Here is a 13870-nt window from a genome sequence, read left to right as displayed (position 1 = left end):
CACAGCCCTCTGCCCAGTAATTCAGTCCCTCAGGGAGTTTGGATGTGTCTATGCAGCTTCCATGACCTTTGCTTGTACAAGTTGTGCTGGCTTCCCCAGCATTGTGTACTGTCTTACCCTTCACCAAAGTTACTGGTTGGCCAGATTTTATAATTCTGTGGACCTTTAAACCAAAACGATAATCCAGGCAGTAAAACAACACAAAACTCTTTAGAAGTCACAAAGGCTATTTCAGGGAAAAGGCTCAAGGTCTTTCTTGGAAAAATCAATTTCTCTAGTCTTAAGGTCACAACACTTGAGTTGTCTACAAATTCCCCTCCTTTTTAGGGTCCTGTCCTTTCCTTACCACCAAAGAAGTGATTTCCTAAGAACAACTGATACACAATCTGAGTTTAAATTTAGCACAATTTAGTTGCTTTGGTTTGACTGGTGGGTGGTTTAAGGACAAAGGCTTGGGAGATGCACCCTCAACTGGCATATTTAGGACTGTGACCTCTTCTAAACCCATGAGTGGTTGGGGAGGCAGATGCTTTACCTTAACTCTAGTCTTCTCAAGTGGACTGGGGGAAGACTTTACAGAAAAACCTAAGGACCAATGTGCAATGATGCTGAAGCCTAAGTTTTTTATATCGTCTATATTGTCTCACCTTGCCCACCTTGCCCATCATTCACAGGTAGACAGGTATTCCCGGCTCCATTTCCCTCCTAACATTTCCTATATCCCTGCTCCTTTTTAAAATTTCCCTTTCTATGTTCATGCCACCATTTCTCTTTAAAAAGTAGGGGATGACAGTACCCCCATAAACATTCTTTGGTATCTATAGGAACAATTTTAAACCAGTGCTGTTCTCCTTGGCCATCAGAGGAAACACTCTCCAGGGTAAGGGAAATGGTAGAAAGTATAACTGAATCATTCAGGAACTGGCACGCAGTGTTTTAATGAGGAAGTCATCCTAGGTGCTGGGAAGTCATCATCTTTCAGGGAGAACTGAATCCATCCCTACCCTTTGTGTTTTGCATAACAAACAGCAGTGGCACTAGGTACCTATCCTTTCTCTTCTGCCTCATTCTTTTCCTCTGCTGTGTTTTGAGGAGGGTTTTGGAAGAGGTAAGGAAAGCAGTCACCTATATGATATAGTTTCAAGGATGATAGGAAAATGTCCATTCCCCACTCTCATCTCCAGCCCCACTTCCAAACACCTCCTCTCTCCATCCTGCTCTGTAATGCCTAAAACTTCTCAATTAGAGATTTATGCCTTTTGGCTTAAGAACTCTACCCTGTTAAAAAGCAAAAGCTCTGAAAGGGTTAACCTCATTAAGCCTTGCATTATTATTTACATATAATAGTGAGCTCTTCAAATCCTTTCCTGAGAGAGAGATAGAAAAAAGGAGCAGGGAGCCAAGAACCTGGGAGAAGGAAAGAGGGGAGAAAGTTAGAAGGGTAGAGAGACTTGCTATATTTTACACTTCTACCTAGTGCACTTGTGCTTGCCAGGGCTGGTACCTGATAGATCCCCCGCTTCGCCAGTCCCATCTTTGGGTTACATGATAGTTTAATCTTTCTTGGAAAAGTCAACAAGAGAAAAATATAATTTCTTATAAAATAGTTATTACAGTATAAGGGGTGGGGTGGGAAGCAATACTCAAAATAAAAAAAAAAAAAATGAGAAGCTAAAATAATAAAGACACAGACTGGCCAGTAATAGATCAAGAACAATACAGTTTAATAGTATATGATGAAAATAAACCAAAATAATAATTCAGTTACACTGAACTTTTAAAAATTTCAACATATTATAACAAATTTAAATGTCCAGAAATTTTTGTGTTGTGTATTAAAAAAAATTCCATAAAAACATAAAGCTATCTCTGAAGACAGCCTTGTATAAAAATAATGGAGATATTTGAAATAAATAGACTTGTTAATATAATCACTACTAAGTACTTCTTCAGTCCTTCCCAAGCTGCTGAGGTAGTTCAGTGAAGAACAGTCCTCTCTCTCAATGGATGCTTCTGTCTGTGAATTTTAACATAATAAAGCATAAATAAAATAGAATAAGCATTGTCCTGCTTGCTACGTCCTGTTGGTATTACTCAGAAAATAAAAATCAGCCTGGAGGGAAAAGGACTCTAGCATTAATATGAGCAAAGAGAAAGGATTCACTCAACTACTTACATGTCACTGGAGATTTAAACTGACTTCTAAATCTAGCCTCTGAAAGCATAAATGCCTTAAGTTTTTGGAACTGAAAAATGTAAATCCATTCATTCATTTATTTATTTTTAAATTAAAAAATTTAAAGACAAGTATATTCTAGTCACTAGCAGGTATTTCTGCTGTGAGTCAAGGGTAGTGCATGAGATCAAACCAAGGCTTCAAAAAAAAAAAAAAAAAACCTCTTTAAGATTAACCACTATGTTTTGTTCTAATTCCACATTCTCTGCAATGCAGGGTGTGCATTCTAACCTATTAAAATATGAAAGAAATAAGGAACATAACTTTTAGGTAAGAAGTGTTCAAGATTTGCATTTAATACATTATTTGAGGCAAAATGTCACTCTACAATGTTTGTTTCATTACATAAGTTTGTTTGGGCAGTTCAGCAACTGAGATTAATTATAGAGCAGAGATGTGCATTTATTCACATTAGAAAGAAAGAGTGGATTGGTGAGGATCAAAGCAGACCAGCCAAGGATGAGGGCTCTGAAGCCAGACTACTTGGGTTTGAATGCTGGCTTTGTCATTTACTAGTTGTGTGGCCCTAGGCAAGTCACTTTAATGTTCTGTTCCTTGGCTTCCTCATCTGCAAAATGTAGATAATCATACATTGGGTGGCTATGAGGATTAAAAGCGTTAATTATCTAAGGCACTTAGATCAGCGCTGGGCTCACTGTAAGCACTTAATAAATGCTAGTCATTCTTACTGGACAAGTCACAAAATGGGTAGTCCAAAAGTAGAGAATGGAGTTGGTTGCATGTAATGAGACCAAGGAGAATACAACAAGGGATGCATGTAATTCAAATGTGTCCCTTGCTTTGATGCTCAGCATCTGGTAACCACTCTCAGGGTGTACGCTGGGTTCTCCTCCAGGATAATCTATCAGGCAACTGGGGCCTACATTTTAGCTTAAAACTTCTGACTGCTATGCCCAGATGTGGCAGACCTCCCTTGGGCAGAGATTCCCTTGAAGCCACACTTGGCACACTGTCATATCCCTCTCAAAACAAACCCAACTCCACAATGAATTACTGAGAAATTTGTTCCTAAAGGTGTCTTGGCAGAGGGATGGGGTGGAAGGTAGAGGATAGGGTAGTAATTCATATTAATCCCTTCACAACACAAACTGAATGCAAGTGGACATGTCTGTTCTTCATCTGCCAGTTATCTCATCCTCCCCGCCCCCTTTCTCTTTTCCCACATCACCTCCAAGAGGCCTCTTTATTGTCCTAGATAGTTCAGCTCTGGATCTCTGCTTATATTCCTCAACCAAATGAGAGCCTGGGAATTAGAACAACGGTGACCATCTCTAATCAGTGCAGCTTGCCTTTTGGGGGTGTACCACCCTTCCACATGCTGTTTATCAGAGTATTTATTCAATACAAACTAATTTCTTTCTCAAGAAATTCTGCTTGTAAGAAAATTTTCTCCATATTGATCTATGCTTAAAGCAGACTACTCAACAAGTAACAGTTCCCCTCCTATTGCCATTTGAGGATCTGACAGCTATTCTAGGATAGAATAAGGAAAACAAAAAAGGGGAAGGAAAAAGTGGAGACCCCTCATTTAGTGGAACAGATCTAGCACCATATCACTTCAGATTTTTTTCTCACTGAAACACTTTTAAGGGAAACAGAAGGAAGGAGAGGCCATAAAGGATCTTATAAAAATACATCATTAAACACGAAACTATAAGAATTAGTTGTTATTTTTTTCTTAAGACTATTGGCAATTAAGTAGACTGGGCCTTGACAAATACTAACATTGCAACATTAATGTTTACTTAGTATCTTTTTTTATTTTTATTTTTCCCATACAAAAATTTGTACATACATTGTTATGTGACCCTAACTGCTCTCCCCATACTGTGACAGCACACTCCTCCTTTCCACTCGATTCCCCATGTCCATTCAACCAGCTCCTAACCCTCTCTGCCTTCCCATCTCACCTCCAGACAGAAGCTGCCTGTTTAGTATCTTGTATTTACTTGAGCTAAGAGGCACACTCCTCACGAGTATCACTTTATGTCCCACAGTCCAGTCCAATCCCTGTCTGAAGAGTTGGCCTTGGATATTGTTTTAGTTCTGGGCTGATACAGCATCCAGGGCCATGGTCTCTGGTGTCCCTCCAGTCTCAGTCAGACTATTAAGTCTGGTCTTCTTATATTTAGTATCTTTTGAACCTGCCCTAGACCTGTTTATCAGGACTGGAACTTTATGGATGTTCTGGCATACATCAAAATCTCAACAGATTTTCACTATTTCTGCAGATTTAAACCAAGAGCTGCCCTCCCCTATACTATTCTAACTCATTAAAGGTTTTGAAAGGAGCTGCGTGGGAATTACACATTTATTGTTTATCGTCAGCAGTGTAGACCTAGTACTGTCAATGCCTAGCTTGCATAGTTCACTTTTGCGTGCTCCCATGATTCCGATTTATTTTCTTCCTCTCTTCCCTCTTATTTTCCTATGATTTTCAACGTTTAAATTTAACCTAAGTTCCTCTTTGGGAGGTAAAACAACAAGTGCTAAACAAAGAAAAATCATCTTGTGGCCGAAACCAGGAGGGTGTCAGAAGGTCAACACATCTGGAGTGTGGTTAATGTGGTCGGCCACCACAGAGGGGAACGAACATTCCACAGACTCCTTGGACTTTGATTTCTTCCTATATAACCCTCTGATTGACCTCCAGACTAGGAGGCACATTTTGGAGGAGCTCATTCCCCTCTGTCTTCTGTATATCGATATATGATAAAAACCCTCTTGCTACTCACCTCACCTCTGTCTCAGTATTGGCTTCTGTGGCAGGCAGCTCAGACCCGCCATTGTGGTAACAGTTTGTTGTTTTTTTGGAGGGAGGGGAATATACACAATAAAACATACACCACTTCAACAATTTCTATATGTACAGTTTAGTGATATTAGTTATATTTTTCAAGATGTGCCACCTTTTTTGATATCCTTTTCCAAATTATTTCACCATCATTAACACAAACTCAAGGCCTTCATAGGTTTCTCATCTAACCTTTTGAGTTGCTGTTGACAATTTGATCTCATATAGATAATTCTTTAAAAGAACACAATGTGCAAGGCAGATCTTCTTCTCTAATTAAGCTATTGTTTGGTTTAAAGGTGATTTCAGGGGATAGTTTTGGTTTAAAGTTTAAAGATTTCCTCAGGACAATAGTTTGGGGGGGTTCCTTGAAGGTTTTGACAGCAAAAAAATATATTCTGAGGTAATGAAAGGATGGAGGTAGCTTAATGCTGGCATTGTTTTGAGTCTGAAAAAAAAAAAGACACTAGTTGCTTCTGTGGGTTCTGAAAGGATTGGTTTTTACCTGGTGTAGCTTCTTTGCATTTCTAGGTAGAAAGACAGCCCATGAGCTTCCTCAGCCTGCAAACTCTCTGCCTGGGTTCAGGTTCAGACTTCACCTTCTGGACTCGGAACAGAGCCTGGGAGGCTAAGATGCGCACAGAGGGCTCAGGGTCATGGAGCATATCTCTCAGATCTAAGGGGCAAGAAAACCAAGGTTGGAGGTGAAGGCCCCTGAGATCTATGGAAATGAACACTGGTCCAGACCCCAAACAACCAACATGCCTTCAGCAGCTGAGATAAAGGGATAATCTTTTCCAAGCTTATGTTTGAAAGTTTATACAGCTGTGGATCAATTCCAAGGAAACTGCCGCCTGAGTTCCAAATATTTTACTCCTTTGCACAGTCAGATTGCTAAGTATTCTGCCTAAAGTCAAATTATCTGGACCTGCCAAGATATGTCTAATACTGTTAATCTCTACAGTCTTGTGTTGGTCTAAGAGGTTACTCTTAAATCATTATTCCCTTTTAAATTAAAAAAAAAAAAAACTTTTAGTTTTTATGTTTTCTTATTGTACCGTGTAGAAAATTTAGACAATACATCTAACGGAAGAAAATCAGAGTCACCCATAATCTTACTATCTAGCTTATTTTGAGGGTATTATCTTTCTGGTCTTTTTTTCTATGCATTTATTTATACATGTATGCTTTTATTTTTTGCACAAATGGAACCATATTATACATATTAATAAATAATTGCTTCTTTTATTTAATAATATTGCATTACCATTTAAGTAATTTAAAAATTCTTCTGTAATATTTTTCATAGATACATATGATTTTATAATATTGATATGCTATAATTTACTTAACTAATTTCCTATTGTTTCTAATCTAGGATGCTTTCCATTTTTGCTATTCTAAATAACCGAAATGAACATTCCTGTAACTATTTCTGCTATTTTCATAGTTTCAATTCCTAGAAGTGGGATTGGTAAGTCAAGGGTTGATATGTTAAAGGATTTGGATAATACATATTGCCATATTTCTTTATATAAAAGTTGTATCAATTTATATTCTACCAGCACAGTATATGATAATGTCAGTTTCCTCTTAACACATCAATGTTCAGTATTAATCAATAATCTTTGCCATTTTGACAGAAAAACTAATACTGACATCTCATCATTGTTTTACTTGGGAAACTTCTGATTACTAGTAATATTGAATATTTGTCATCTATTTATTGGCTATTTGTAATTCTTCTATGAACTGCTTATTCATATTGTTTGCTACTTTTGAGAATTTACTTGTTTGTTTTAAGGATACCAACACTTTATTATGTTGCAAATATTTTCTCCTATAGTTTGGTTTTCAGTTTTGTCCATGTCTTTTTTTTTTCAAAGTTGGTTTTTAAAATTTTTATGTAGATAAACCTATCATTCTTTTACTTTATGGATCTGTCTTTGGTACCATGCTTAGAGAAGGCTCTCTTTTTAATTTCTAATTCTCTAGGCCTCAAGAATGCTCAGGACCTCTTCACAGTTTAAAGTTTTTTATTTCTTAAGTAGCATTTTAGCCTGTAAATTCATGAAGTTTATTTCTAAAATAAAATACTATTTTTTAGCTTCTTTCAGTTCTTGCATTGAGATCTATCTACATGTTCCACAAAACATACGGGGGAGCAGATATCAATTTTGAAAATCCAAAGGAACTGAAGCCTACTCTGTCATGAAATTGGTTAAAATGATATTTCAAATTTTGTTATTTTTCTGTTTAAATTTACCTTTAAAATTTACTTGTGGTAAATGACTTAAACGTGTTCAAAAAAGAGTACTGGAACACGTTATTTCTAAAATAGATAAATCACTGCTACAGAAGAAAGAGGATAGTATTATTCCATAAGGTTGGACCATGTGAAATTGCTGATATTTGACTGTTTTCAACCTACAAAATGGCAATTTCAAATAGTTCAACCCAAAATATATGCATATAATTTTATATACATTTTCTAGATCTTCTATATAGATAACTTTTGAATGGAAAAGGAGCTTCAGTTCCCCAATGTTTTAGGTTAGAAAATAATTTCTTTTTAATTGAATAGAATCAGCCATATAGAATCCTATGCCACAGAATAAAATAATCTACATAAATTTTTCCTTTCATTTTGCTTCTAATATCTTTGAGGAAGTGGGAGAACTTTGAAGAAAAGTAGCATAATCTTTCTTAAATAAGCTTTAGCGTCTAGCTATTTTTTTTTAACCAGTTATATATTTTTATTTTAAATGCAGTGCATTACTCAGGATTTTAATTTGGTTCTCAAGGTACATACTTTTGAATTGTGATACTGAGCATTTCGTGGCCTTTTCTAATTGGAGGACTACCTCTTAAGTGGAAATAAATAACTCATTAAGTGCCAAATCTGCAAAGTTGTACAGTTACAGAAAATTTTCACTCACTGACTGTTGAGAAAACCATTTGCATGATGGCTGCATTATATGATGATATAACGTCTCTCACCACCTTATAGGAAAACTGCTTATAGGAAACAGCACTGTAGTCATCTCTGTGCTACTTGTGAGGTATCATCATAATTTACTAGATAGTATTTCTACCCCATTGCTGTTGAGTTGATTCCGACTCCTAGCGACCCTATAGAACAGAGTAGAACTGCCCCACAGAGTTTCCAAGGAGCGCCTGGTGGATCCGAACTGCAGCCATAGCACTTAACCGCTATACCACCAGGGTTCTAGGTAATGTTTTATTTCTGACAGACAAAGTTCAGGAACTGTCCCTAAGATATTCATCAAAGCTGGTTTCCAGACAAACAGGGTTATGTCCTTCTCTATAAGGGGAACTGGACTGGGATGAGACAGTCATTCAGTTGAAGTCACCAAGGGCTTTATTATTGCAAAAGTCAAGCTTATGGATCCCAGAGGCTCAGCTTCATCACAATGAATTAAACCAACCCTGCCCACAGTTACTGCCTGAGATACGTTCCAAGATATCTGAGATATCTTCCAAAATAACTTACCATACTCTATCCAGTCAGTACCCTTCATCTTGAGCTCACTGTGATCCATGTACTTTGATAACATCCCTAAAAGCAGAATAAAGTCAGTGAGTCTGGTATCTGGCTTTTGTTTTTGGAAATGAATACCTAAAAGTTTCCAATTGCTTGCAAAATCTAAGCAGTTGGCAGATGGCCTTTCGATAATCAGGCAGATTCCAAAAACTAGACTTCCAAGTGCCTGGTAGTTATATACAGGTAACATGGCCCCTTCCTCCTAAAAGTATTTTCAAGGTCATCTTCATAAAGAATGGGGATACTCAACAACACAATTACGGGAAAGTACAGGATAAAACTGACTGTAGAAATGAAAAGTTTTCTTTGTACCTACAAATAATGCTGCTGCTCTTCTGATGGGAAGTTTCGCATTCTTGGTGTACATCAATGTCTGGGCTAGGATGTTAACTTTCCCCTTGCATTTTTTCCCCTAAGTGGAGGGAAAAAAGGAGTATGAAGCAGTGAAGTAGCAGCACTACCTTCATCAGCCTCACATAGCTTTCAGGGTCAGGGACTTTATCAGATATCCATATACAGTATAGTGCTTGAAATAACTATGGTTGTTAATGGATATTATGCCACAGTAACAAGTTCCTAGACAAAGTTAAATCCTCTGAATATACCCTGCTCACACCCATTTATGCTGCATATTGTGCCTGCAATGCTGCTGAAGCCATCTTTGCTTCTCTATATCTAAATCTTCTCTGTTCTCTAAGTTTTACCTTGAGCCCTGCCTCCTTATGAGCCCTTCCCTGATTGCTCTCTCCTACCTGACCTAACCCTGCTCTGAGTGTTTCTCAGGTATTACTCTCCCGGCACGTATTTCCCACCTTTGAGTTTCTATTTAATTTTCTATGAAGATTTTATTTTGCTTACAAGTTCCCCTCAGGAAGTTTCAGTTCTTGGGAAGCTTCTAGGTTCTTCACCGCCTGTTGTACACTGAATGTGTTATGCTTATTGGATGAATGAGTGCACTTCTCAGCGTATTTCTTACAAGGATAGACACCTCAGGGATAGGAGGTAGAGAACAGGAATTTGTCCCCATGGAATTTAATATGGACAATCTGTAGTCTTATTCATTGAGAACACCAAATTTCCTGCTATAAATATTGCCATCAGTACACCCGGTACAGGTTTGGATGCAGATCAGAGAGATAATCCTCAGCGGAAAGTCTGACACAAGGTCATTGCGGGTTTCCTAGTGCCCTAAGTATGATCAGAAGCTTCTACACCAATTCCTAAACAGGCTACAGATAGGGAAGATCCCTGGGAATAGTCAGTCCTAGGGTGTTTCTGGTAGGATCCAGATGGTTCTAGAATCAGCTGTCTAAAATAACCATGGGCCTCCAGAGGCTGCCCTGATGCATGCCTGTCCCTAAGATCAGCCACATTAGCCTTTGTTGAGGTTGTGAGAAGAAAGGATGCCATCTGGGTCCTGGCAGAGCCAGTGGCATGCTATCATGCTATATGGCCCAGAACAGCATAGCAGCCCTCACTGAGTTTCCCTGAACATGCTCTGATGGAGGGTAAAACAATCCACTTACATCCAAAGAAACGATTAGAGATCATTGAAAAGCAATGCATAACTCCATTTCAATTCAGTCCAGAAGCAATTTTTTCAGCATTTACTATCACCCTGACCCTGTAGCCTCCGACGCAGGTTAATGGAGCTCCCAAGAGTTGACCGGTTTTCTTGTGAGGAAGAGTGGTAATAAAAAAGTGAATTCTGACTCAATTAGGAGGGAGCTATAGGAAAATAGACCCACAGTACGAAACAGTTCATAGATATCAAATGCTGATGTAGAAAGGGATGGAAAATGATTCCTTTATGCCATTTTCCTCCATTAAAAACTATGTTAGAAAAAAAAGTCAGCATATTAAAGAGTTAACAAAGCCATCGTTGCTCACATACAAAGAATTTGCAGATGGTTCCAACTTCGTGAGGTGTGCTGTACCACGGATCTTTGCAGTATACCTCTTGGGGCAGCTTCCACTTCAGGAACTGGGCACATATACTTAGGACTCGCCTGCTCTCCTGTGAAAAGGATTATCATATATCATCGTTTTAAAACATTTTTTAGTTGAAGTCGCCTTTCTTCATATAAAATGAACACTAAAACCCAATATGAAAAGCTGATAAACGCAGAATTAACTCTGATTGAAATGAGGGGAGTGGTGAGAAAGAACCAGAGTCCTGCTCTTCTCCTTCATCTTCCCCAAACGGTCCCTAAGAGGGATCCATAAAACCTCCAGGGTTCTAGGGAGTAGGATGTAGAAACCACTGGACTAGGGCAAAAGTGAGAGCTACAGGTGTAATGTGCAGACCAGAGATCTGGGCAGTAATACCCACTACCCCAAGCTCCCACCCCCACCTGCTGTTGCTACGTCATTTTCCTGTCACTCTACACGGGGAAATGCAGACTCTCTTCCTAACATCTTTGTGGAATTTCTAGGTTGGAAAGAACTCTAGAGAGTTCCTTTCCTGATCCAGATATCCGAGTAAAGTTTAGCAACTCAGCCTCTTCTCTAGCTCATTGCTTTTAGAATGCCTCCCATGATGAGTCTCCAAGCAAATATTTTGTCCCAGATCTACCAGATATCTGGGCCATAAAAAGTCCTTTGGAGACTGATGAGAATACAAATTAGTTCAGCTATTTTGTTTAGTAACTTGCAAATATCTAGTAAAGTTAAAGATATCCAGGTATTCTACTTGTGGGTTTAGAAACTTTCACACATGTGCACAAGGAGATATATACAAGAAGGCTCGTTGCAGCAATGTTTGTAATAATAAAAAACTGAATGTCTAGGAATAAGTGAATGGGATAAATTGCAGGCTATTCATATGATGGAATACTATATAGCAGTGAAAAATGAATAAACTGGAGCTATACAACATGGATAAATCTCATATACATAATGTTAAACAAAAAAAACAGTTGCTGAAAGCTATTTATAGAATGATACAACATAAAGTTTTAAAACATGAAAGATCTTACCATAAGAATGAAAAAAAATTCAGAATTATTGCTTTTGGGTGGGATTCAACTGGGGATAGGTGTATATTTTATTCCTTATAGTAAGTGGTGGCTATATGGGTGTTCACTGTGTTATTCTCTATACTGGTAATTCCCAGCTCATTTAATGTTAGACCCACCTCTCTATTTAGGCTGCTCTCTGAGGAGTCTTGGAAGAGGTGGCAGAGGTTGCTCAAAGTTTGAAGGAAAAGTCCAGAGCTTTGCTTGGACTACTCAGCAGAAATCATGCAGGCAAGAAGACAAAGGGATAACATATATAAAGCCTTGAAGGAAAAAAATTGCCAGCCAAGAATTATATATCCAGCAAAACTGTCTCTCAAATACGATAGTGAAATCAGGGCATTTCCAGATAAACAGAAGTTTAGGGCATTTGCAAAAACCAAAGCCAAATTACAAGAAATACTAAAGGGAGTCCTCTGGTTAGAATATCAATAACATCAGATAATAACCCAAGACTAGAACACAGGACAGAGCAACCAGATAACAACCCAGATAGGGAAGTCACAAAAATAAACCAAAGCTAAAACACTGAAAATAGGGAAACAGAGACATCAACATGTAAAAGATGACAACATTAAAACAAAAAAAAGGGACTAAAAACTATAGTCATAGATCTTTCATATGGAGAGGACGTTAAGGTGATAGAAAGAAATAAAAGACCGGTTTAAACTTAAAAAACTAGGGGGAAATATTAAGGTAATCACAAAGGAAACTAACATTCCTACACATCAAAATAAAAAAAACAAGAAAAACATAAGACTCAGCAAATACAAAATCAAAAACAATGAAAAAGATGAAAAGAAAATACATAAAGAAAAACGATTCAGCACAGAAAATTAAGTGGAACAAAGAAACTGTCAACAACACACGCAAAAAAGACATCAAAATAACAGCACTAAATTCATACCTATCAATAATTACGCTGAATGTAAATGGACTAAACGCACCAATAAAGAGACAGAGAGTGGCAAAATGGATTTAAAAAAACATGATCCATCTATATGCTGCTATAAGAGACACATTTTAGACTTAAAGACACAAAACTAAACTCAAAGGATGGAAAAAAATATATTAAGCAAACAACACTCAAAAAAAGAGCAGCTGTGGCAATATTAATCTCTGACAAAAGAGACTTAAAAGTAAATGCACCACAAAGGATAAGGAAGGACACTAATAATGATTAAAGGGTCAATACACCAGGCAGACATAATCATAATAAATATTTATGCACCCAACGACAGGGTTCCAAAATACACAAAACGAACTCTAACAGCACTGGAAAGAGAGATAGACAGCTCCACAATAATAGTAGGAGACTTCAACACACCACTTTTGGTGAAGGACAGAACATCCAGAAAGAAGCTCAATAGAGACATGGAAGATCTTAATGCAACAATCAACCAACCTGACATCATAGACATATACTGAACACTCCACCCAACAGCAGCCAAGTATACTTTCTTTTCCAACACACATGAAACATTCTCCAGAAGAGACCACATATTAGGCCATAAAGCAAGCCTTAACAGAATCCAAAGCATCAAAATATTACAAAGCATTTTTTCTGACCATAAAGCCACAAAAGTAGAAATCAATAACAGAAAAAGCAAGGAAAAACAAAAAATCAAACACATGGAAACTGAACAACACCATGCTCAAAAACTACTGGGTTACAGAAGAAATTAAGGATGGAATAAAGAAATTCACAGAATCAAATGAGAATGAAAACACATCCTACCAGAACTCTTGGGGCACAGCAAAAGCAGTGCTCAGAGGTCAAGTTATAGCAATAAAAGCACATATCCAAAAAGAACAAAGGACCAAATTCAAAACATTAACCCTACAACTCAAACAAGTAGAAAGAGAGCAGCAAAAGAAGCCCTCAGGCGCCAGAAGAAAGGAAATAGTAAGAATTAGAGCAGAATTAAATGAAATAGAGAATAGAAAAACAATTGAAAGAGTTATAGAGACCAAATGCTGTTTCTTTGAAAAGAGCAACAAAATCGATAAACCACTGGCCAAACTGACAAAAGAAAAACAGGAGAGGAAGCAAATAACCTGAATAAGAAATAAGATGGGAGATATCACAACAGACCCAACTGAAATTAAAAGAATCATAACAGAATACTATAAAAAATTATACTCTAACAAATTTGAAAACCTAGAGGAAATGGATAAATTTCTAGAAACTCACTACCTACCTAAACTAACACAAACAGAGGTAGAACAACTAAATA

General features: G+C 37.5%; 1 protein-coding gene across 1 annotated transcript in view; it reads right to left on the bottom strand.

Moving 5' to 3' along the window:
* Nucleotides 1-1956: 1956 nt before the first annotated feature.
* MROH8 (maestro heat like repeat family member 8) overlaps nt 1957-13870 on the bottom strand; it is an 84685-nt gene continuing 72771 nt past the window's right edge. The window contains exons 20-24 of the mRNA XM_023724784.1: nt 10511-10633; nt 8929-9028; nt 8566-8631; nt 5557-5727; nt 1957-2017 (exon numbers count right to left, since the gene is read on the bottom strand). Coding sequence (XP_023580552.1) covers nt 5579-5727; nt 8566-8631; nt 8929-9028; nt 10511-10633 — 438 coding nt within the window. The 3' untranslated portion in view covers nt 1957-2017; nt 5557-5578. The remainder of the gene's footprint in view (nt 2018-5556; nt 5728-8565; nt 8632-8928; nt 9029-10510; nt 10634-13870) is intronic.

This window comes from Trichechus manatus, unplaced genomic scaffold (assembly GCF_000243295.1).
Source record: "Trichechus manatus latirostris isolate Lorelei unplaced genomic scaffold, TriManLat1.0 scaffold00008, whole genome shotgun sequence".
Lineage (NCBI taxonomy): Eukaryota > Metazoa > Chordata > Mammalia > Sirenia > Trichechidae > Trichechus > Trichechus manatus.
Note: the sequence above shows the minus strand (reverse complement) of the source record. Positions and strands in the feature narration are given on the sequence as shown.